Raw genomic sequence first — 26,716 nt, 5'->3', positions numbered from 1 at the left:
TTTTTTGTTTTTTTTTTTTTTTTTTTTTTGCCCCCCCCCCCCACTGGACTTTAATAATTCCTGCTCAGATTTTTCTGTGGCTTCCTTTACGGCTTGTTAAAGGTACAGAAACATCAGGAATAGGCCACAACCCTGTCTCCTCTACTGGTGCTTCCCTTTCGTGCCCCTTGATTCTTATATTTTCACCTGGTTTTTGTGCAAGTTATAAATAGCCTTTTGCTTCCCATATTTTACTCTTGCTTTGCTCAGAATTTCAAAGGGAGTATTCCAGTGAACATTGTCATTTGCTTCTCCTGTCTGATAAACGTTGCACACCATATGGAAGAATTTTGTCATGGCTGGGTCTCCCAAAGTATCAGTAGTTCTGACAGAATGTTGTGTACTCCCGGTGCCGTGTTTCAGCTTAGATCTTTCACTGCTCTATCAAATTTTCCTCACAGTATCATATCTCCCAAATCATCATCATCATCATCATTTACATGCTCTTCCAGTTCTGTAATGTAGCATTCAAATTCATCTCCCTTGTATAGAACCTCTGTATACGTCATCTCGTGCAGACGGTATCTTTCTCCATAGTGAAATCTGTTTCTACGAGGATGAGTCAAATGAAAACCTTAAATTTGTAGTAACAAATCAAAATTTCACGCCGTTATCCTGTAAGCTGGTAAACGTGCTACAAACAGCATGCAGAATGACCTGTAGGTGGCAGCATAGACCAGATGCACACATACCGTCGCAGTATCATTATAAAAATGGCCGCCCCAATTGCAACTTGCACCAGGGAAGAACAGTGTTCTGTTATTCAGTTTTTGCATAGTGAAGGTGTGAAACCTATTGAAATTCATCGACGAATGAAGGTTCAGTATGGTGATGCATGTTTGTCACAGCAGCAAGTCTACGAATGGAGTAGGAACTTCGCAAATGGTGTGACTTCGGTGGAAGATGCTCCTTGTCCAGGTCAGGCACAACGAGTTCTGACTCCACAGAACATTGCAGCAGTTGAAGCCATAATGAAGGAAAACTGCAAGTGACACTGAATGACATTGCAGCATGTTTACAGATTAGTCATGGGTCAGCACACCACACTGTGCATGATGTGCTCCAGTTGCACAAAGTGTCTGCAAGATGGGTGCGATGGCAGCTGACTCCTGAAATGAAAGAACAACTTGTTGATGCTTGTGAAGAACTTCTTCGGCACTTTGAACGAGAAGGTGATGGCTTGTTACCGGGGATAAAACCTGGGTTCACTTCCACCAAGTGGAAACAGAGAGCAAGCAAGGAATGATGCCATTCCTCATCACCAAAACCAAAGAAGTTTCAAACAGAACTATCAGCAGGGAATGTTATTCTGACTCTCATTTGCGATGAAAAAGGCGTCATTTTGGAGCATTACATGCCTAGAGGGACCACTGTCACCAGTGCATCATACACAGATCTCCAAAAAAATCATCTGCAGTCAAATCAAATTGACATGGATTGCTGTCAGCAGGTGTCCTTTTGCAACATGACAATGCAAGGCCCCACACTGCCCATACAATAGTTGCAACAATCACAGACCTTCATTTTGAGTGTCCTCCTTATCCACCATACTCACCAGACCTTGCCCCAAGTGATTTCCATATGTTTGGACCACTCAGAGACAATGGGAGGAAAGAAGTTCTGTTCAGATGAAGAGGTATGCCACACGGTGCATGAGTGGTTGCGCGGACTACCAGAAGAATTTTTTCCAAAGGAATTTATGCACTTTGTAAGTGCTGGAGGACTTGCATTGAGCATGGGGGAGATTATGTTGAAAAGTGATACAGCTTTGTACCACTTCTGCACAATAAATAATATTTAAAAAAAATATTTAAAGTTTTCATTTGACTCACCCTCATAAAACTTACATTTTTTTTCCTCTAGCCATTCTAACTATTTGTATTCCCTTCTGCATGCTTTTTAGCTGCATTTTATATTTTCTTTCATCAGTTAAGCTCAATATTTCTTTTGTTATCAGAGGATTTGTACTGGGTCTTACCTTTTTATCTAATTTGAACCTTTTCTGCCTTCACTGTGTCATCATTGAAAACTACATGGTTATCATCTACTGTATTCCTTTCTTCTCTTCTACTCAGTCATTGCCTAATGCACCCTTTGAAATTCTTAACAACCTCTTACTCTTTCCACATATTTAGATCCCATTTCTTCCTACGTTTTTGCAATTTCTTTTGTTTTAATCTGCAGTGCATAGGCCTAACCAAGAAATTCTGGTCTGTTCACATCTGCCCATGGAAATATCTTAAGATTTAAAACCTGGTTCTGAAGTCTGTCTTGTTGGTGTTGTGGTGGTCTTCAGTCCTGAGACTGGTTTGATGCAGCTCTCCATGCTACCCTATCCTGTGCAAGCTTCTTCATCTGCCAGTACTTACTGCTACCTACGTGCTTCTGAATCTGCTTAGTGTATTCATCTCTTGGTCTCCCTCTACGATTTTTACCCTCCACGCTGCCCTCCAATGCTAAATTTGTGATCCCTTGTTGCCTCAGAACACGTGCTACCAACGGGTCCCTTCTTCTAGTCAAGTTGTGCCACAAACTCCTCTTCTCCCCAATTCTATTCAATACCTCCTCTTTAGTTATGTGATCTACCCTTCTAATCTTCAGCATTCTTCTGTAGCACCCACATTTCAAAAGCTTCTATTCTCTTCTTGTCCAAACTATTTATCGTCAATGTTTCACTTCCATACATTGCTACACTCCATACAAATACTTTCAGAAACATCTTCCTGACACTTAAATCTATACTCGATGTTAACAAATTTCTCTTCTTCAGAAACGGTTTCCTTGCCATTGCCAGTCTACATTTTATATCTTCTCTACTTCGACCATCATCAGTTATTTTGCTCCCCAAATAGCAAAACTCCTTTACCACTTCAAGTGTCTCATTTCCTAATCTAATTCTCTCAGCATCACCCGACTTAATTCGACTACATTCCATTATCCTCGTTTTGCTTTTGTTGATGTTCATCTTATATCCTCCTTTCAAGACACTGTCCATTCCGTTCAACTGCTCTTCCAAGTCCTTTGCTGTCTCTGACAGAATTACAATGTCATCGGAGACCTTCAAAGTTCTTATATCTTCTCCGTGGATTTTAATACCTACTCCAAATTTTTCTTTTGTTTCCTTTACTGCTTGAAGTCTGTCTTACCATTATATAATCAATCTTTGCAAAATTCTAGGAGATGGCTTCCTGTTTCGTTCCTTTCCCCCAGTCCATATTCATACTACTATTCATTCTCATCCTTTGCTACTATCAAATTTCAATCCCAACTCACAATTAAATTTTTATCTCCCTTAAGTATCTGAATAGTGTCTGCTATTCCATAAAAAATTTCTCTAATCTGTTCATCTGCATAGCTAGTTGGCAGATAAATTTGTACTGCTATGGTGGAAGTGGGCTTTATGTCTGTCTTTGGTAACACATTCAGTATGCCGTCATAGAAGCTTACCTGCATTCCTATTTTCTTATACGTTATTAAATTTACTCTTACATTACACCTATTTCATTTTGTATTTATAATCTTGTATTCAACTGACCAGAAATTCTGTTCCTACTGCCACAGAACTTCACTAATTCCTGCTATATTTAACTTCAACCTAGCCATTTCCATCTTTAAATTTTCTAACCTACCTACTCGATTAAGATATGTAACATTCCACACACCGATCCATAGAAAACTAGTTTCGTTTCTCCTGATGCCAACATCCTCCTGACTGGACCCCGCCCGGAGATCCAAATGAGGGACTATTTTACCACAAGAATATTTTACCCAAGAGGATTCCATCATTTAACTGTGCAGGAGAGCTGCATGCTCTTAGTGAAAATTACGGCTTTAGTTTCCCCTTGTTTCAGCAGTCTGGAGTACGTTACAGATCTGTCAATGATCCAGGCTGTTGCCCATGCAGCTACTGAAAAGACTGCTGCCTCTGTTCAGGAGTCACATGTTTGTCTGGTCTCTCAACAGATATTCTTCTGTTGTAGTTGCAACTTTGTTACGGCTATCTGAATCGCTGAGGCACACAAGCCACCTCACCGATGGTAAGCTGCGTGGTACATGGGGGGGGGGGGAGGGGGGAGTAGACATGAATGGTACGCGTCAGAATTGTACAGTCTGTGTTTTTGTTAATGTAGTGGCGTAACTCATAGAGGTGCAAACTAAAAATATGAAAGTTCAAATCAGATGGTTCCAAGCACTATGGGGCTGAGGTCATCAGTCCCCTAGACGTAGGACTACTTAAACCTAACAAACCTAAGGACATAACACACATCCATACCTGAAGCAGGATTCGGACCTGCGACCATAGCAGGAGCATGGTTCCGGACTGAAGCACCTAGAACCGCTCGGCCACATCGGCTGGCTATGAAAGTTTCCAAAGCCTTTGTATGTTATTTCCCACAAGGGAAAACCAAGTGTTTGATACTGTTGCTCCAGGGGTTTAATGATCGAGCAATTCGTCCGTTCTGAGAATATCTGCCTTTTGAACACAGGTCAGATAACTCACTTTTCCACAGTTACAGGGTCTTTTTCGGCCATTGACCCTTCCCCCCCCCCCCTCCCCCCTCAGCTATTGCACACCTAGTTCAGTGGGAAGTGGTTCCAGATTTACATTCTACTGACAACTTCCCGGTGTGGATCCATCTGCCCATTAGGACAGTGACTAACAGGAGACCACACAGGTGGATGATACAAAGGGCAAATTGGTTACAGTACAGTAGGCTATTTTTGAATGAAAAGATTGTGCGCAGGAGGCGGCGGCCCATATCACCCGTGAGATCCAAAGGGCTGCCGCAGAGGCCATCCCCAGGTCTAGTAACTACATCCAGCCTTTACCTTGGTGGAATGATGACTGTCAATTGGCAATCTTGGCCAGACGGACAGCTCTGCGGAGCTCACTCTCCAACTACAGACAATCTTCCTGCCTTCAGGTCTGTGAGAGCACATGCAAGGCATGTGACCAAAGAACGGAAGAGGGCTTCCTGAAGGGAATTCACGACTTCCATTAATTAGTCCATTTACACCGTGCAAGTTTGGGAATCAATAAGACTGAGTTCAGGCAAGGGTAGTACGTGTTCCCTTACAGCCTTGTCAAATAATGGGGTCACATCTTATCAGAATACTTCTTTATTGTTACTACATCATCCAGACAAGCTCCCAAATCCAGGTATTCCGCAGGACTGCAGAGAAGAGGTAGCTCAATTTCTTCTCGCATTATGAGGATGTCTACAACCTTCCATTCTCCATGTGGGAACTGGAATCAGCTCTGTCTGCAGCCAGAGATACTGCTCCAGGACCTGATGAGATCCATTATGCCATGCTTCATCATCTGTGCCCTGAAGCGAAAGGACAGTTGTCTCTTGTTTCAGTCAGATCTGGTTTGAAGTACAGTACCCCACGACTTGAAAGGAGGCAATATTAATTCCATTCTGGAAACCCGGCAAAGACCGTAGCGCCCCTAACAGTTTTTGGAGTGCCGCCCTTACCAGTTGTATGGGTAAGACTCTTGAACGCATGGTCAACCGCCGTCTCGTCTGGCTGTTAGAGTCCCGAGGTCACCTGAGCTGCTCCCAATGCCGTTTCGGGTGCTACTGTTCCTCCTTTGACAACTTAATTCTACTGGAGACGGCGATACAGGAGTCCTTCTTACATCGAAACCATTTAGTTTGTGTATTTTTTGACCAGCATATGACACTATTTGGAGTTACAACTTCCTTCGCCAACTTCATGAATGGGGACTAGGTGGATGTCTGCTGCTTCTGAATCAATCATGTCTTGAGGACCAGCATTTTTGTTATCATATTGGCAATGCCATGTCTGATTGCTATGTTCAGGAGAATGGTGTGCCCCAGGGCAGTGTCCGCAGTGTTACATTGTCTGCCATCGCTATCAGTGGCATTTCCCCCCGCAGTCAGGGCCCTGTTAAATGCTGTGTTTTTGGATGACTTTGCAATCTTCTACTTTCCTCTGATCTTACAATGACGATGAGGCAGCTACAGCTGACCATTAAGAGGCTGGAAACCTGGGCCTGGACATCTGGTTTTCGGTTTTCACCAGAGAAGACTACAGGTGTCAGTTTTAACCGTGCTTGTCGGGGTATTAACCAGCCAATGCTCACAATGGGGGACAATATTCTACCTTTTCCAGACGCTGTGCACTTTTTGGGTTTACTATTTTACTCAAAATTAACATGGCTCACACACCTGAAAGACCTAGGAACAAAAGGCTTCCAGTCATTAAGTATTTTGAAATGCCATGGCAGAAAACCATGAGAAGGTGACAGGTCCTGCCTCCTACAGTTTTATAGGGGATTTGTTCAATCTCACTTAAATTGTGGCGGCATGGTCTACGGATCGGCCCATCCTTCCTACCTCCGTATGTTAGATGCTCTCCACCATGAGGGCATTCAGATATCGTCTGGAGCCTTTCTGACCAGCCCAGTTCAGAGTCTGTGTGCAGAGGCTGGGGAACAGCCACTCTGGATTTGGTGTGTATCCTATTTTCTTGATAGGCACTGAAAATCTCAGCGTCACAGAGGATGACGCACGTAAAGCTGAAATACTGAACAAAGCTGTTTCACAGAGGAAGATCACACTGCAGTTCCTTCTCTAAATCCTTGCACATATGAAAAATGGCTGACATCGAAATAAGTGTCCAAGGAATAGAAAAGAAACTGAAATCACTCAACAAAGGAAAGTCTACTGGACCTGATGGGGTACCAATTCGATTCTACACAGAGTACGCGAAAGAACTTGCCCCCCTTCTAACAGCTATGTACCGCAAGTCTCTAGAGGAACGGAAGGTTCCAAATGATTGGAAAAGAGCACGGGTAGTCCCAGTTTTCAAGAAGAGTCGTCGAGCAGATGCGCAAAACTATAGGCCTATATCTCTGACATCGATCTGTTGTAGAATTTTAGAACATGTTTTATGTTCACGTATCATGTCGTTTCTGGAAACCCAGAATCTACTCTGTTGGAATCAACATGGATTCTGGAAACAGCGATCATGTGAGACCCAACTCGCTTTATTTGTTCACGAGACCCAGAAAATATTAGAGAGCAGGCTCCCAGGTAGATGCTATTTTCCTTGACTTCCGGAAGGCATTTGATACAGTTCCGCACTGTTGCCTGATAAACAAAGTAAGAGCCTATGGAATATCAGACCAGCTGTGTGACTGGATTGAAAAGTTTTTAGCAAACAGAACACAGCATGTTGTTCTCAATGGAGAGACGTCTACAGACGTTAAAGTAACCTCTGGTGTGCCACAGGGGAGTGTTATGGGACCATCGCTTTTCACAATATATATAAATGACCTAGTAGATAGTGTCGGAAGTTCCATGCGACTTTTCGCAGATGATGCTGTAGTGTACAGAGAAGTTGCAGCATTAGAAAATTGCAACAAAATGCAGGAAGATCTGCAGTGGATAGGGATTTGGTGCAGGGAGTGGCAAGTGACCCTTAACATAGACAAATGTAATGTATTGCGAATACGTAGAAAGAAGGATCCTTTATTGTATGATTATATGACAGCGGAACAAACAATGGTAGCAGTTACTTCTGTAAAATATCTGGGAGTATGCGTGCAGAACGATTTGAAGTGGAATGATCATATAAAATTAATTGTTGGTAAGGTGGGTACCAGGTTGAGATTCATTGGGAGAGTCCTCAGAAAATGTAGTCCATCAACAAAGGAGGTGGCTTACAAAACACTCGTTCGACCTATACTTGAGTATTTCTCATCAGTGTGGTATCCGTACCAGGTCGGGTTGACAGAGGAGATAGAGAAGATCCAAAGAAGAGTGACGCGTTTCGTCACAGGGTTATTTGGTAAGCATGATAGCGTTACGGAGATGGCAGACTCTGCAAGAGAGACGCTCTGCATCGCAGTGTAGCTTGCTGTCCAGGTTTCGACAGGGTGTGTTTCTGGATGAGGTATCAAATGTATTGCTTCCCCATACTTATACCTCACGAGGAGATCACAAATGTAAAATTAGAGAGATTCGAGCACGCGCTGTGGCTTTCCAGCAGTCGTTCTTCCTGCGAACCATACGCGACTAGAACAGGAAAGGGAGGTAATGACAGTGGCACGTAAAGTGCCCTCCGCCACACACTGTTGGGTGACTTGTGGAGTATAAATGTAGATGTAGATGTCACCTCAGTCATTGGCATTTAGTTCAGTTGTTCAACCCACCATTGAATGACTGTTCAGGAATCAGCCCTAAGCAACCAAGCCGTTTGGTATACATGCTACAGACTGTCTCAAGGATCTGGATCTCTCAGCCATGAAAATACTCACCCAGGGATGGAACATACCTTGTCATCTTCAGAGGCCCAAAATGCTTTTAAGCTTGACACGATACAAGGAAACTTGTACTCCAGAATTTGTTTTTACAACTATGTTTTTGTCTATTTTAAGTACGTACTATAGTTTTTTATCGTTATTTATACAGATGGATTCCAGCAGGAGAATGCTCTCGGTTGTACTACTGTTTTTCCTGATAGCGTTTGTAAAGTGCATCTTCCAGAACAATTCATGGATTATGATGCAAAGTTATATGGTATTCTGATGGCACTGGAGAGGGTTCACAGACATCACTGTATGAGTTTTCTTGCCTGTTCCAACTCTCTTAGTGCACGGCAAGCACTCCACCAAATGTACCCGGTAGACCCACTGATTCAGCTCATCCACGATCCCTTACAGCTTCTCCAACACCATGACAAGGAGGTGATCTTTTGCTGGGTACCTGGCCACATTGGGTACAGGGCAATGATATGGCCGACAAAGCTGCCAAGGAAGATTGTTGGGATAGTGCTGTCCATCAGTCCCATCCCGTTGCATGCCATCATCTCATTTTCTGACAGATGCGGTAGGGGGAGACTGAATGGTTGCAGGTGACAGACAACAAACTGTGGTGGTTCAAATCAACCACAAAGGCTTGGTGGACTTAATGTCAGCCTTGCCGCTAAAAGGCGGTTTTGCTTACCAGACTGCACATCGGGCATAGCCGTTTCACACATGGCTTCCTCCTCCGACGGGAGGATGCACCACTCTGTGAAGTTAGTGGCATGCTGGTTTCAGTTCAGCATATTGTGGCTATGTGTGTCCTATATACTGATAATAGGGCAGCCCTCAGCCTTGCTGGAGATCTGCCCACTATTGTTGCAGATACTCATACTAGTGTTACAAGAGTGGTGAAATTTTTTGAACTGTCAGGCCTCATCCCTAAATTGGCGAGAAAGAGCGGCAAACTTTAATACTGCTCCTCATGTGGGGACGGCCTTTGTCCCCACCCTTGAGATCTGCATGCTGACTTTTTGTCAGGGCGCTGATGAATATGATGTCGAGTTCCTCCTCAACCCAAATAATCATCATCATCATCATCATCATCATCGTCGATACTGTCTGTCGACTTTGACCCATGATTTCATTAGAAAAGTGAAAAAAATAACTCTTCTAAATACAATTTTGTAACATGGGTGTCACTCATTCAGCTGTAATAAACACTCGCCACTTTTGTTATAACAATACATTAAGAATAATAATAACTAACTGCACACCCTTGGGAACTTGGAGTTTTTAATGAGGGACAAATTAGGCAGATAGCCCTGCACTTCTCTTCCACAATAACCATAAATGTCATGAAATTAAACAATAAATTAGTGGTCTCCCATGTCGTCAATCCTCCAACAATAACACTAATGGATGTCATCTTCAGGTTACAAGCTGGACTAAAAAGAAAACACCAATCTCAAAAAATATTTCACAAAGAACCACACACCCTTAAGAGCAAAACGCACCGTCCGCTCGTCGTAGCCCTCCAGGAAACGAAGCTACGCCCATGCGATCAAATTGCCTTGGCACACTACACCTCTGTGCGTTTTGACCTACCCCCTGTGGTAGGTGTCCCAGCTCATGGAGGGGTTATGTTGCTGGTCCGGGATGATATTTACTACGATCCCATCACGTTGCAAGCCGGCCTGCAGGCAGTTGCCATCCGCATTACTCTCCCCACTTTTACGTTTTCCTTTTGTACCGTTTACACTCCATCGTCATCTGCCGTTACCAGGGCAGACATGATGCAACTTATTGCTCAGCTACCTGCACCATTTTTGTTAACTGGAGACTTCAATGCCCACCATCCCCTTTGGGGCTCTCCAGCATCCTGCCCAAGGGGCTCCTTGTTAGCAGACCTTTTCAACCAGCTCAATCTTGTCTGCCTCAATTCTGGCGCCCCTACTTTTCTTTCGGACACATCTCACACCTATTCCCATTTAGACCTCTCTATATGTACTCCCCAACTTGCACGCCGGTTTGAGTGGTATGCACTTGCTGATACATATTCGAGCGACCACTTCCCGTGTGTTATCCATCTCCTGCAGCATACTCCCTCTCCGTGCTCCTCTAGTTGGACCATCTCCAAGGCAGACTGGGGGCTCTTCTCTTCCAGGGCGACCTTTCAGGATCAAACCTTCACAAGCTGCGATCGTCAGGTCGCACACCTCACGGAAGTCATTCTCGCTGCTGCTGAATATTCCATCCCTCACCCTACTTCTTCTCCACGTCGCGTACCGGTCCCCTGGTGGACTGCAGCATGTAGAGACGCTTTACGTGCTCGTCGACGTGCTTTACGCACCTTTAAACGCCACCCTACAGTGGCGAATTGTATTAATTATAAACGATTACGTGCTCAGTGTTGTCGTATTATTAAAGAAAGCAAGAAAGCCAGCTGGGCTGCTTTCACAAGCACCTTCAACAGTTTTACTCCTTCTTCTGTTGTCTGGGGTAGCCTGCGCCGGCTATCTGGCACTAAGGTCCACTCCCCAGTTTCTGGCTTGAAGGTCGCGAATGACGTCCTTGTGGCCCCTGAGGCTGTCTCCAATGCCTTCGGCCGCTTTTTCGCAGAGGTTTCGAGCTCCGCTCATTACCACCCTGCCTTCCTCCCCCCGCAAACAGGCAGAGGAGGCTAGGCCACCTGACTTCCGCTCCTCGAATTGTGAAAGTTATAATGCCCCATTCACCATGCGGGAACATGAAAATGCACTTGGCCGATCACGGTCCTCCGCTCCAGGGCCTGATTCTATTCATATTCAGATGCTGAAGAACCTTTCTCCTGCGGGTAAAGGTTTTCTTCTACGTACATACAATCGCATCTGGATTGAGGGACATATTCCCGCATGCTGGCGCGAGTCTATTGTTGTCCCGATTCCTAAGCCGGGGAAGGACAAGCACTTGCCTTCCAGTTATCGACCTATCTCGCTTACCAGCTGTGTCTGTAAAGTGATGGAGCGAATGGTTAACTCTCGATTGGTTTGGCTGCTCGAGTCTCGACGCCTACTTACCAATGTACAATGTGGATTTCGTAGGCGCCGCTCTGCTGTTGACCATCTGGTTACCTTGTCGACCTTCATTATGAATAACTTCTTGCGGAAGCGCCCGACCGCGGCTGTGTTCTTTGATTTGGAGAAGGCTTACGACACCTGTTGGAGGGCGGGCATTCTCCGCACCATGCATACATGGGGCCTTCGCGGTCGCCTCCCTCTTTTTATTCGTTCCTTTTTAATGGATCGACAGTTCAGGGTACGTGTGGGTTCTGTCCTGTCCGACACCTTTCGCCAGGAGAATGGGGTGCCACAGGGCTCAGTTTTGAGCGTCGCTCTCTTCGCCATCGCGATCAATCCAATAATGGATTGCCTCCCAGCTGATGTATCAGGCTCCCTTTTTGTGGACGATTTTACCATCTATTGCAGCGCGCAGTGTACACGTGTCCTGGAGCGCTGTCTTCAGCGTTCTCTTGACCGTCTTTCCTCCTGGAGTGTCGCCAATGGTTTCCGTTTTTCTGCCGAGAAGACGGTCTGTATTAACTTCTGGCGCTACAAAGAGTTTCTCCCACCGTCCTTACGACTCGGTCCCATTGCTCTCCCAATCGTGGAGACAACCAAATTTTTAGGCCTTACATTTGACAGGAAACTTAGCTGGTCTCCACATGTCATATTTGGCCGCCCGTTGTACCCGTTCTTTAAATGTCCTCCGTGTTCTCAGTGGTATGTCGTGGGGAGCGGATCGAACTGTCCTACTTCGTCTATATCGGTCGATCGTCTGCTCCAAGCTGGATTATGGGAGCTTCGTATACTCCTCTGCACGGCCATCCATCTTACGCCGCCTCAACTCTATACAACATCGGGGTTTACGACTTGCGATTGGAGCATTTTATACTAGTCCCGTAGAGAGTCTTCATGCTGACGCTGGCGAATTGCCACTCACCTACCGGCGCGATATACTGCTTTGTCGGTATGCCTGTCGGCTACTGTCAATGCCCGACCATCCGTCTTATCGTTCCTTTTTTGACGACTCTCTCGACCGTCAATACGGGTTGTATGTCTCTGCCCTGCTACCCCCTGGAGTTCGCTTTCGTCGCCTCCTTCAACACCTTAATTTTTCACTCCCTGCAACCTTTCGAGTGGGCGAGAGCCACACGCCACCTTGGCTCCAGGCTCAGGTCCGCGTTCACCTTGACCTCAGCTCGCTCCCAAAAGAGGTTACCCCCGGTTCGGTCTACCACTCCCGTTTTTTGGAACTTCGTTCGAAGTTCACCACCATGACTTTCATTTATACAGATGGCTCTAAGACCAATGACGGGGTCGGGTGTTCCTTTATTGTCGGGGCACAAAGTTTCAAATACCGGCTCCATGGCCATTGTTCGGTCTTCACAGCTGAGCTCTTTGCCCTCTACCAGGCTGTTCTTTACATCTGCCGCCACCGACATTCTGCTTATGTCATCTGCTCCGACTCCCTGAGCGCCATCCAGAGCCTCAGTGATCCATACCCGGTTCACCCTTTCGTACACTGGATCCAACGCTCTCTTCAGCAGCTGGTGGACGTCGGTTCTCCGGTTAGCTTTATGTGGGTTCCTGGCCATGTCGGTATCCCTGGGAACGAAGCTGCAGATGCCGCGGCCAAGGCTGCAGTCCTCCAGCCTCGGACAGCTTCTTGTTGTGTCCCTTCGTCCGATTTTAGCAGGGTCATTTGTCGGCGCATTGTGTCGCTGTGGCATGCCGATTGGGCTGCACTTACAGACAACAAGCTTCGGGCCTTAAAACCTCTTCCCGTGGCTTGGACGTCCTCCTCACGCCCTTCTCGGCGGGAGGAGGTAGTTTTGGCCCGGTTAAGAATTGGACACTGCCGGTTCAGCCATCGCCATCTGCTGACGGCTGCGCCAGCGCCGTTCTGCCCATGTGGGCACTTGCTGACGGTTCGACACATTTTAATGTCCTGTCCATATTTTAACACACTGCGTCTAGATCTTAACCTGCCAAGTACTTTCGATGCCATTTTAGCGGATGACCCACGAGCAGTTGCTCGTGTTCTTCGTTTTATCAATTTGACAAACCTCTCTCAGGACATTTGATGATGCTGTTTTTTAATCCTATGCCTGTCAGTCTGTCTTTTATCGTGTTTTCCCTTTTAGTTGTTGTTGTCCACTTGTGCCTCGCAGTGCATTCTTAGAGTAGTCAGGGCGCTAATGACCATTGAAGTTGTGCGCCCTAAAACCACAAAAAAAAACAACCTTAAGAGCAAGAACATAAGTCTGAGTACCGCCATGAAGATATAGCGTGAGAACAAAGGTAAAACAAATTTTGTTGCTTCAAACATATTTTACTGTAATTGCAACCATACACAGTAGTACAGTACAGGAACATGGTCGTGTGACATCTTGGAGAGGCCCTCAAAATAGTCTCCCAACAAATCCCTCACACACTGAAATCACTGTGGAAGACACTAAATTTCCGTGCCCTCACCACGAGTGAAATTTTGGATCTCGTGTGTCACTGCTGTAGTAATGTCTTCATGTGTTGGAAAATGTGTTTCATGCAATGGCAGTTTAAGTTTTGGTATATGGTCATAATCGTTAGGTGATAAAGTTTGCAAAATATGGTGAATGCTCTAGTACTTCCCATATCCATTGTGCGAACTGATTTCACACACATGCTGCAGTGTGAGCTTTCGCTTTGTCTTGAAGAATTAATTTCATGTAGATGTTTAGAATGTTTCTCCCAAATAGCCCGTAATAGGTGTCGTCGTAGAAAAGTACGACAGTAGTACATCGCATTAACAGTTTGTCCATGTGGTATGAAATGGCACAAAATCACTTCTCTAATGTCATAGGCTATGACGACCATAACTTGACGCGAGACAGAGTGCAATGAAATTTCTTCCTGCATGGTGAAACTGAATGGCAGTTTTTGTTCTGGCTCATAGGCCTTGGTGTAAAATTCATCTGTGGCGACAATTCTCATTGGCATATTGCCGTCCTCCTTCTCGTAACACACTAGGTGCACGTAACAAGTTTCGTAATGTGTCCACTTTACCACTTCACTTATTGCGTGAAGCACCCACTGTGCAGCAACTTTACGCATGTGTAGCTCATCACATAAAATCCTGTAGATTGTTGTCTTCTCAATACAACACACTAATTCCTACAACATCCATTGTCTGTTGTTCTCCAGTCATTGGATGATCTGGCCACAAGCACAAGTGGTGTAAAATGCCTGGGCATTTATAAGTAGGGGCAAATGCGTGGGCAGTGTCCAGGCATTTATGCATTTTAAACATTGAGAAGTGGCACATAAAAAAAAAACTTTAAGCTAATAGTTTGTATTGGAAAAGGTGTTTTGCAATACTGATTCTTTAGTGGTTGTGTAACCAAGTTGAGAAAGCTGCTTGAGAATTAGGGGAAAGTTATAAGGAAAAATAAATTGGACTGTAAACATAACTTTTTACGTCTATAAGGAGGTCAGTTGTTGGAGTAGTGCATAATAAAAAAATTAAAAAAAATAAATAAATAAATAAATAAAAAAAGGAAACATAACTCAGATTTAAAAGTAATTTTTGAAATAAACTACAGTTTATATTAAGAAGCTAGCCTGTAGGTAGTATTTTTATTTGTACTATATTATTGCAAGAAGTTCAGACTCTGCTTGGGATTCTCCTAATCTGATTCCTCACTTATCACTAGATTTCTTTCCATTTTGTCTTTGCTTGGACTGTTCAGAATGGCTTTTATTCCGTGGAATGAACAGGCTGATGTCACGTTCCGGCTCCAGCCATCAACTTCCAGTTGTTAGAGAGCTAGGTTGGTTTTAGTTTTGCAGCCCTCTCTGATATAGTCTACTTTTTTCCCTCTCTTTGGATCCACCCAGAATTGCTGAAGGAACACACGAAGCAGCAGCAGCAGTAGGTGTAACTGGTGTGCCCTGAATTTTTATGGCAACTTCTGCCAATTCACAAGTTCCTCTTAAATCTTGCCATCACAATAAATGTTTTACATACTGATTTTTATCTTCCTGAGAACGAGTATGTGCTTTTCACCCACACAAATTGTCTGGGTCAAATTCCTTGTTTGTTCCTATAATCAGCCCAGTTTTCTCTCTAACCTGAATAACATTGAGTCCACTGTTCTTTGGTGTGCCACAAACAAAGCTTATTGCATCAAGCATCTCAATAGGCTTCAGGTTACTACCATATACTGCTCTATCAAGACGATTAGCTGCAAGGTGGGCATCGATTCTTTGTTATTAAATCCATGATAGTGTTCTCATTTTGTCTTCACAGCAGTGCAGTCTTACAAAAGCAGATAAAGAAAGGAGCAGAACAGGAAACTATAATCTGTTCGAATGTTGTTACATCTGACAATCGAGCTTTTTTTTCTGACAACAGTTTTACAATTAAGAATAAATTTGTCATCAAGAAACACATGTCAGTTGTTTATTCTTAGTAATAAAGGCTATGAATGATATACATAGGTTTAAGTGAAAACATTTACTAACTTTTAATATCCAGAGTATCATCTCATTCCTTATTTTAATTGGTAAGTTATATTTGATGCTGATGAAGTCCCATACTCCTTGACGGAGCATAGGGGAATGATGCGGGAGACCCGCACCACAGTACTAGGCAAGGTCCTAGTGGAGGTGGTTTGCCATTGCCTTCCTCCAACCATAATTGGGTCGAATGATGATGATGATGATGATGATGATAATGAAGACGACACACCACCATCCAGTCATCTCGAAGCAGGTGAAAATCCCTGACCCCACCAGGAATCGAACCTTGGATCCCATGCTCGGGAAGTGAGAACGCTACCGCAAGACCATGAGCTTCAGACTAAGTTATACATTCTAGAAGCCAAAATTTTTAAAAGTACTTTGTTTATAACTGCCCAAATTTCAGGTATTTAAAACAAGCTTTGGGCAAACCCACAGGCAAATGCACATTTATACATGTCGCGCCCACTGGGCATTTTCCTGTCCCACGTCAGTACTTTGTATCTAACTCAAGCATCTCACATGATCCAAAAGCTGAAAAAACAGACCTGAACCATATACTTGGCTACAAAAAGTACAACAAAATTTAGACTAATAAAAAAATCCCCTTTCAGTGGACAAACCATACACAAATAACTAATGCAATCAAACAAAATAACCACCTGATCTCCATTCTCCCCTCCCAACAGAAACCTTTACTTACCCCCAGCCTCATCCCCATAAAACTGATGTCTTTCCACCTTCCACCAACCAGTATCCATTTTCTTGCACCAAACACCACCAAAACTAAAATAAGTTAAAAAAACACTAGTGTCAAAATAAAACCATGATCATCAGAAAATACATAAAATTTAAAACTTCTCGCACTGCCCTTCGAAACTAATCGGTATCTGAATTATCATGGGCACACATCTCAAGGGCTCAAAACTAAACAGATGAGTGACAATAGATATAAGTCAAATAAAATTACCTGCTTAGATTTTTAGCCTGAATTCAATGCTGAACCATCTGTCATAAATTGTCCTCCTGGCAGCACAAGTTAGCATCATCACTGCTACAGGAAAGAGTTTTTATATTTGTTACAACTTATATAGTCTGCCAATACATAGTGTTTCTGAAGGAAAATTATTGTGCTGCTCGTGCTACAATTCTCCTCCATCAGCATGTGGCTGTTCTTTTTCACCGTCGAATACATCGCAAACCAGACACTTACGACATTTCTCAAGTAACACTTCCAAAAGCTTTTTGACAGTGATACTTGCCACTAATGTCCCACACAAAGCAGAACACCTGTTACAAAGTTCTCTCTTCTCACAAATGCCAATTTTAATACAGTGCCCGTATGTGACAGCACATATCACAGTATTATGACATCATAGATTGAAGCCAAACCCCAGTTGACCATCCTGCAATGTATTGGCTAGTTTGTCATGAATCTCAGTAAGCTACAAATAAGTTCTAGAATGTAATATTAATGTTTTCTACATTGTGATTTTATTGGCAGTTCTTGGAATTTAACCAATGAGTGTCCAAAATTCATTATTAATGTTGGATATTAAGAAAACTGTGATGGTTTTGTTGAGAAATGGTTCAAAAAAATTTAATATTGGAAAAAAATGAAATGTATTCAGTACAGAAAGATTAGTAACCAACAATAGAATAATTGAGACAGTCATTCCAAGTTGATTTTTTGCAGTTTTATTCTTATTTTCCCAAATGAATTCATTTATTTTTCCTCAATTTTGACATAAGTCTTTGTTAAGTAGTTTTACAGGGGCAGTGCATGATTATATCAGAATTATAGTTACTGAAACCTTTGGTAGATTATTGGTAGATACATAACATCCACAAAAAATGCACCATACTGTGCCTGCCAGAATGTTGGTAGGTTTCCTGTTTACTGTTATAATTTTTGGATACATACATGTTGTTACTATTGAGAATGTTGGATATTTCATATTTATTCTGTTACCACTAAATAATTTAAAACAATATAAACTATCATAATTCACTGGAGGAAAAACATTGTTGCAGATGAAAACAGACGGTGCAGTTCCTAACAGTGAACTGAAATATATTGACAAAAAAATTAAAAGAAAGCAAAATAAACTGAGAAAAATGTCTGCACTATTGGAAATAACAAGATTGAATGACAAAGACAGAGAGGTGAGAATTGTATTCAACCCTTAAATTATTAGATGTGTAAGTCAAAAGTAAAATAAAAACTGAAATTTTTTGGCTGTTTTCTATTGATTGTTTGCTGTATTGAAAGACATGGAATTATTAAACTAGATATTCTTCTGTGGAAATGACAACTTCAGAGAGCCTGCTACTGACTTGTAATCTTAAATTGTGGCAGTAACATTGTTCATGTTGATTTTAATTCTAATGTGAAGATAATGGGCTGAAACATTCTGAGAAAATCTTCAAAACACTACATTCAAAATTTTGTAATAATGTAGGCGTACAAAGTGTGTTTGAAAGATGACTAAAGTAGTGTAAAATACTAATTTTATCCAACTTAGATTCTAAGTCCCTGTATCCTTCAAAGTGCTCTTGTACATTCACTGTCCTGCTCCAGAAGTATTTCCATGTGCCATGCAGTCCTGAAAAGCTCCTTCTTTGCCCATTAAAAATTCTTCTTGCTGTCATCAATAGTATCTAAATTGTGCCCTTTGAGCACAGATTTTAATTCTGGCCTAGGATGCCATATGAATTGAGATTGGTGGTGAGTTGGGCGGCCACTGGTTACCAGTCACAGACACAAAACACAGAAACTGACAAAATGGATATGTCAGGCATATTCACAAGGTGAGGGGACAAAGAGTTATCTTATAACAATTCTGATAGTTCTGTAAACTTTCTCTTGCAAGTCACTTGTGTGGTAATTGTGTAATAGTTCGCTCTTTGATGTCCTTGAAGCAAAAATTTAGAGTTTCAGTTCCATTGCTATCTCATTGAAATTAGTCACATTTTTTTAAGATGTAGGGATGTTTGCCGGCACACTCATGACTTGACTTTCTCTTGATGTTCTATCTTTAAAAACATTATTTTTGCACGAATATAATCCTCAGCTTGTTGAAGGAGTTCTTTGTAAACATTCAGTGCTTCTGTATGCTTAACGCCTTAAGTTTTCAAATGAGGAGCAAACTTCGTAGCAACTCGATGTACTCGTATGTTCAACTTTCACTAGAAACCACACATTTATACCAGTTAATATTCCAACTTCTTCTGCATCTTTTCTGACAGCTGGTGCTTTCTGTGCACAATATCCATGATTTCTCTGAATTTGAACACAAACAATTGAGGTAAGAGACCTTCCTGTTCAAGGATCACTTTCAGTTGGAATGGGGAAGGCCATTCATAATAACAGGTTCAACTTAAGATATCACTTCTGTAATCTTACCTGAAAACTTGAGATGTATCTCTCAACATTTTTCCATATTTACACTAAATTAAACTATTCCAATGTTGAATCCAGTAACAATAGCTCAGAAACTACACGAGACATCAAAAGTGTTATGTAGGATTGTTTGATGAAAACAATGCTGTCAATAGCACCTGTGTGGATGCTCCATTGACATGTAAAACAAGTGATGTTACTTTCTAAACAAACTTTATAATATGAGAATAAGTCATTAATAAGAGTATTTTTGTACTCTTTTTGCAAATGTAATTTCATAAATGCTCATATGAATTGTCAGTTGGCCATTGCATGCATTATACTTGCAGATGCTCCCCCCCCCCCCCCCTCCCACACCAACTTGAGGTGGGGGAGGGATTACTTGGCATCTGCTAACTTCTGATCCAGCAAATACTCTTTGGAGTGTCAAAACAAATGCAAAAATGGATCATACTTTATCTGAGCTGTGTACTGATTTTTTAAGCACCTGTAATTTCTGATCAAATATTATTTCATCATATGCATAGCTGTGTGGAGGAATGTGTATTAGTGAAGCAGTAGTATTTCTGGTGAGAGAAGTTCTCAGCATTTTGGTCTTATGGTAAGTTTCAGATGCCTGAACATAATGTCATTTCAACGAGCATCTGAAGCAGATTGGACTACCTTCTGCAAATGCATTAATGCAAGGCCTCACATGTATACAAAAATCACCAAAAGGATTATCCCAGTAAATACCTGTGTTCTATTGACCTGAGAAGTGATTAATCTTTGTTATGAAAGATGCAGTCTAGTGTATAACTGAATAAAGTGTATCTTGATTATTTCACATGTATAAATTATTTTTACAACTAAAAATTATCTGTGAAGGCTGAAGCCAGTAAGATATCTCACTCATTGTGTATTGCAGCAGTGTTACAGCAATTTTTCCCACCTCATTTGAGCAAGTGGCATACCTAAATAACTCTTCATGAAAGTATGGGACACTGAAACTATCTATTTGCAAGATGTGTTTTCTGCAACTAAGTGAGTACAGTAGGCCAAACCCTGCAGACGAGGTCCCAGTATCACTCTGCACTTCTGCCTGTACGTCATGGAAGTGTTAAAAGAGAATACAAGGCTCAGTAACAAGTACGACGATCAAAAGCTGTGTGTGTCACAGAAACACTGAATAGTCAAGTCAGGTGATTTAGGTGCAGAAGTATAAATCTTGCTAAACTAACTTCGTATCAGTTTCTCATCTGTTCTCTCAAATTAGGTTCATCTATGAAGAAGAGTGAAGAGGAATAAACCTAACTGGTCCCCATCACCCAACATACAATGTAGAACACCGCGCAGTATACAAGAGTCCATGCAGGAACAGCAGCAGCTTTCAAATTGACTCATCATTCTCACTTGAGTTTCCTGTAGTTTTTCTGTAGTTACAGCAGGCAAATGTGAATTGTTTCTCTGAGACATTACTGAGCTCCCCCCATCTTGGACAATCTGTTTTAATACTACATCTCTAATGGCTTTGAACTTGATGGGGTGTTGTAACATGAATAAAGTAACTTTGTGGTTGACAGATGGTACAGATGAGGGACAGTGTTGCTAGTGTACAGCCAGATACACAATTGAACTGAATGAGCTGATAATTTGGAGGAACAGTGCTAATATTAAGTTCATAGGCCTACTGTCATTTTGAAATTGATTACTAATTCAGCATGTGACAGTTTATTAAACGTCAGTATAAACATTCAACAAAAATATGCTAATTACAGCACACTGTTGTCATGCAGGACCTACAATCCAAGAGGCCGTTCTCTGCCAAATGTGTTGACAATTTCAGGATTGCCACAGCTGGTTCTTAGCCTTTAGGTGAACACGTGACTGTGTTCAGCTGTTTGCTCAGTGTTCACACAAAATACTGAGGAACCCTTAAATAAATCCACAGGAATACAGGTCTAATTGTGTGCTTTTTGACATCCGCTACCTTGTTTCTAGAAATACCTTCTCTTTACGAAGTTTATGCCTAGCAGTCCACACAGAAATTAGGAGCAACAAAATGGTGGATGTGTCAGCAAATGATACCCACTCAATACCTACATTGGCACAATGCAAAGGGCTGCCATGTGTTGTGAAACAGACCATCTAAGTGTTGTGTAGTTCCTTTCAGTTAGAAACGTGAAACAGACCTTTTCACGTGCCACAGGATTGGGAATTCCCTCTGATGCATAGATTTCTTGTCCACTGAAAGGATCCATCACTGTGGGGTGCTTGTGGAATGCAGCAATATGTATATCTTACTTGGAAGAGTGCACTTGTTACACACAAGGGCAGTCTTTAGTTTGTCTGCATAGTTGTCCTGGACTTTTAGTGCAGCCATAAAATGTGAAACAGCTTTAACCAGTTCTCTGACATTGTAACTTCCACCACACACAGCAGTGCCCTTCACGACAAATTTCTCTCATTTGGACCTTTCGGTCAATAATGTTCCGCTAGCTCGGCACTTCGAATGGTTTGCTCTTGCTGATACCCACTAGAGTGTCCACTTTCCATGTGTCCTTAGATTGCAGCCACAACTGCCATATATGCACCTGAGATGCTAGAAGTTTGCCCAAGCCGACAGGACACTTTTTTGGTCTCTAGCGACATTCGATGACCGTCACTTTTGTAGCGTCGATGATGAGGTCACTCATATTACAGAAGTTATTCTTACAGCTGCGGAACGTTCAATACCTCACACCTCTGATTTGCCCCAGTGCCCCCCATTTCCTTGATGGAATGAGGCATGCCACGACACAATACGTGAGCGGGGACGTGCTGTTCGCGTTTTCCGGCACCATCCTACTTTGGCCAACTGTATCCGCTATAAGCAGTTCTGTGCGCGGTGCCGTTGCGTCATCCGCGATAGCAAGAAGGTGAGCTGGGACTTCTTTACTAGCTCATTTACCACCTTCGCTCCCTCTTCGGAAGTTTGGAGTCAGATTCGACGATTATCTGGTGTGCCTAGTTTCTCCCCAGTCTCTGGGCTCACTGTCGCACATGATACATTAGTGGACCCCGTCGCAATTTATAACTCATTGGGTCAACACTTCGCTGAGATTTCGAGCTCTTCAAATTACCTGCCAGCTTTCTCCCGAAGAAACGTGCGGCGGAAGTGCAACCTCTTGCTTTCTCCTCTCAAAATCGCGAAAGCTATAATACTGTTTTCTCCATGCAGGAACTCCAACACGCACTCTCTTCTTCTCACTCTTCCGCCCCAGGACCGTATGGTATCCACATCCAAATGTTGCTGCATTTATCATACCATAGTCTGCATTACCTCCTTCGCCTTTATAATCGAATTTGGGCTGACAGTACTTTTCCCAGAAGATGGCTGGAAGCTATCGTTGTTCCTGTTTCGAAACCTGGAAACATCTCCCCTCTAACTATCGCCCCATTTCTCTCACGAGTAGTGTATGTAAGGTTTTGGAGCGTATGGTGAATTTCCGTTTAGCCTGGTGGCTGGAGTCCCGAAGTCATTCAACACCTGCCCAATGCGGTTTCCGAAAGCATCGTTCTGCAGTTGACCATCTTATTTTCTCAGGAAATGCCAAACAGCAGCAATATTTTTTGATCTGGAGAGAGCATACGATACCTGTCAGAGGATAGGAATCCTCCGCACACTGTTCTCTTGGGGCTTTCGAGGTCGGCTGCCCCTTTTTCTTCGTGAATTTGTGGCAGAGCGCACATTTAAAGTGCAGGTGGACACTGCTTTCTCCCGTACTTTCACCCAAGAAAACGGGTTACCCCAGGGCTCCGTGCTAAGTGGTGTACTGTTTGCCATTGCCATAAATCCAATTATGGATTGTCTCCTTCCTGATGTCTCGGGCTCCCTCTTTGTGGACGATTTTGCGATCTACTTCAGCTCTCAATGGACCAGCCTTCCTGAACGACGTCTTCAAGGATGTCTCGATCGCCTCCACTCTTGGAGCATCGAAACCGGCTTCCGCTTTTCTCCCAGAGCTTGTGTCAATTTTTGGCATCGTACGGAGTTTCTTCTGCCTTCCTTACATCTAGGCCCTGTCAACCTTCCATTCGAGGACATCGCTTAATTCTTGGGTCTTATGTTTGACAGAAAACTGTGCTGGTCCTCCCACGTTTCCTATCTTCTGGCTCACTGTCTGCGATCCCTCAACACCCTCCGTGTCCTGAATGGTACCTTCTGGGGAGCGGACCGAGTGGTCCTTCTCTGCCTCTATCGTGCCTTAGTGCGCTCAAAATTTGACTATGGAAACATAGTTTACTCCTCTGCTCGGCTGTCTATTCTTCGGCGTCTCGACTCTGTCCACCACTGTGAATTACGTTTAGCGTCTGGAGCTTTTTACACCAGCCCTGTGGAAAGCCTTCATGCTGAGAATGCTGAACTTCCGCTGTCCAATCGGCGAGCTGTCCTTCTGAGTCGTTATGCTAGCCATCTGTCTTCCATGCCTGCTAATCTGGCCCTTGACTTTTTTTTCGACGCCTCCTTGGATTTAGGGTATGCAGGCCACCCTTCCTTTCTTCTACCACCGGGAGTCCGCATCTGTCAACTGCCACATTCTCTTTCCTTCCGCTTTCCTAAAACTTTCTTGACAACTTCGGGGTACAGCACTGCCTTGGCTCCGGCCCTGGACCTGCCTGCTCCGTGACCTTTGTCAGTTTCCCAAGAATGGTACCCCTTCTCTTGTTTATCGTCGGGCATTTGTTGCTCTATGTGCACAAATGAAGGATGCCACATTTATTTACACTGATGGCTCAAAAACATCGTTTGGTGTTGGGAATGCCTATATTGTTGACGATGCCCCTAATTGATTTCAGCTTCCCAACCAGTGTTCGGTTTTTACTGCGGATCTTTATGCTGTTCTCTAGGCTGTCCAATACATCCGTCACCATCAGCAGATACAGTATATTAAATGTCAGATTAGCTCAGCTCTCTCCTCAGTCTCCAAGCTCTCTACCCTGTCCTCCCTCTGGTCCACCGGATTCAGGACCACCTCCACTTGGGGGGGGGGAGTCCCTGTGGCGTTCCTCTGGATCCCAGAACATGTTGGTATCTGTGGAAATGAGGCGGCCGATATAGCGGCCAAGGCTGCAGTCTCTCTTCTTCAGCCTGCTATTCGCACGATTCCCTTTGCCAATCTACGGAGTGTTTTATGTCATCGTGTTGCATTTTTATGGCACGCACATTGGTCGACACTTCCCAATAATAAATTGCAGGACGTGAAAGCTCTTCCCTGTGCTTGGACCTCTTCTTCCTGAACTCGTCGTCGGGAGGAGATATTTTTAACTAGACTCCGGATAGGGCACTGTCTTTATAGCCATCGACATCTTTTAAGTGGCGATCCTCCCCCACTTTGTCCCTATTGCTCTCGGCTGTGGACGGTGAGACACCTTTTACTTGAGTGCCCCTATTTTACTCCGTTACGCACCCATCTACAGCTATCGCCTGATATATCTTCCATTTTAGCTGATGACATGCGCTCAGCCAATCGCTTTCTCGAGTTTATTAGTGCCAGTGAGATGACGTCAGTCATTTGAAGCTCTTTTTAGGGACAAAAAACCCTCCTTCTATAATGGATTTTTAAGCTTTCCTTCTGTTTTTAGTTTCCCCACTTTGAGTTTCACTCCCATTGCTGCTGGTTTCCAGTTTTGTTTTTTTCCTAAGTCACAGACTGGGCGCTAATGGCCATAGCAGTTTTGCACCGTAAAACCATTAAAAAAACAGCAGTGCTCATGACATCAAAGGGTGTGAGCTCACACATCTTATTTAGTGTTCCCAATAAAAGCAAAGTACCATGCCCTGTTACTTCTATTGAGCATCCACACAGTTGAGCTTCCATGCAAAAGAAAACTCATTTAAGTGTATGTGTAATTGAATCTTGATGCCTCCCAGTAACAATGTCGTATTATTGTATTTGTAAAGGAAAAAGGATAGTGAGGGGATATGGTTTTAGCCACAGCTTGAGGGGTGGTTGTGAGAATGAATTCTCGCTCTGCAGCAGTGTGTATGCGGATTTGTAACTTCCATTTTTGCAATAGTGTTAGTCCCACGAAGTATGTGGGAGAACTTCTGAGAAGTTTGGATGGTAGGCGATAGGGCACTTTCCCTTTAAAGGTAAATGTCTTGGGTTCAAGTCCTGGTGTGGCACAGTTTTGAGTTTGCTAGAGTTTATCAGCACACACCCCACTGCAGAGTGAGAATTCATTTTGGAAACTGCATTAACTCATAATGTGCCATGTATTGAGAATCCTGCTCCCCCTCTTTCGACAATGTTCAATGAAGTCTTGCATAAAAGTAAATTTTACAATTACAAAGACTTTTACCTATGTTTAATTTCCCAAATAGAAACCAATAATCAGTTGACTGGAACTTTAGTTAAGAATTCTTCAAAATACTTCCAAATAGCTCCCAATCCACCAAACATCATGCTCATTCTCCCTCCATGCATCACACGAGAAATTGGTTCCCAGTTTTCATATTTTAATTTTCTTGATTTTGTTGTTCAGTATCTCAGTTATAAGTTTTCTTTGTAACTGGAGATATCTTATTTTCAGGCAGGAGCTTTAAAACAACGGAAAAGGGAAGCTGATGCTATAGAGGATTCTTTTTCAGAATGGCAGGAAACAGGCCAAATAAAAAGCAGCAAAAGGTTAAAAGTAGAAGTTACAGAGGAACAGTCCAAAACAGTGAGTGAGTTTATTTTTGTGACTATTTTAGTCTCAAAATTTTTTAGTTGCTGAAAAAGTTTTGTGTGTTAGGTCTGCTTTGCTGTAGCTTAAGGCTGTAATATCTACATTACAGAAAGTCTGATATTTTAATTCATGACTTTTAGACTTTGTTTGTCTATATGTGTGTATATATACATATATTACAGCTTGCCATCAGAGTTTTGTTGAAATTTATTTGGGAGGTGATTGGGTGGTGTAGTGCTCATTATGTTGATAATTTTCACAAATTAAAAGTGCATCAACCCAAATACAGTTTTCAACCAAGTGGACTCAGTTTAGCAATTTAACAATTCACAATAATGACTCAGTCCACTGTAGCATGGGTTTCAGAAGACAAGCAGCTGCACCAAAGCAAGACCTGGTAGTCACGTGCTAACTGTGAGACTTCTTGTGTTTGGCGTCTATGTTGTGTGTGTGTGTGTGTGTGTGTGTGTGTGTGTGTGTGTGTGTGTGCAAGAGAGGAGGAGGGGGGGGGGGGGCTTGTCACATTGACATTGAGCAGTGCCTCCCTGCTGGGTAGGTTGTGGCTAAGAAGTTGTAGCTGGTTTCAGAGGATACTCCAAAATTTAATCACGATTAACCAGGCCTTATATATTTTAGGTATAGTTTAATTTCTTCATGGTAAAAATTGTTTCATTTATTAAATCCTTGTGAAACTGTGGTATGTAATTGAACAGCAACATGGAAACCAGTAAAACTTGACAGCACATTTATCACTGGTTTAAATCT

At 42.9% G+C, this 26,716-nt stretch overlaps 1 protein-coding gene across 3 annotated transcripts in view; it reads left to right on the top strand.

Annotated features, from left to right (window-relative positions):
• The window catches only part of LOC126175343 (RNA exonuclease 5), a 41,795-nt gene that overhangs the window by 1,576 nt on the left and 13,503 nt on the right, over positions 1-26,716 (top strand). For 2 of the 3 annotated variants that reach the window (XM_049922065.1, XM_049922064.1), the window contains exons 2-3: positions 17,890-18,021; positions 25,814-25,945. In XM_049922065.1, the coding sequence (XP_049778022.1) occupies positions 17,890-18,021; positions 25,814-25,945 (264 nt within the window). Of the gene's footprint in view, positions 1-17,889; positions 18,022-25,813; positions 25,950-26,716 lie in introns of those variants that run through there. The other variant, XM_049922067.1, reaches the window with a different exon arrangement.

The sequence above is a fragment of the Schistocerca cancellata genome, chromosome 3, assembly GCF_023864275.1.
Source record: "Schistocerca cancellata isolate TAMUIC-IGC-003103 chromosome 3, iqSchCanc2.1, whole genome shotgun sequence".
NCBI lineage: Eukaryota > Metazoa > Arthropoda > Insecta > Orthoptera > Acrididae > Schistocerca > Schistocerca cancellata.
Note: the sequence above shows the minus strand (reverse complement) of the source record. Positions and strands in the feature narration are given on the sequence as shown.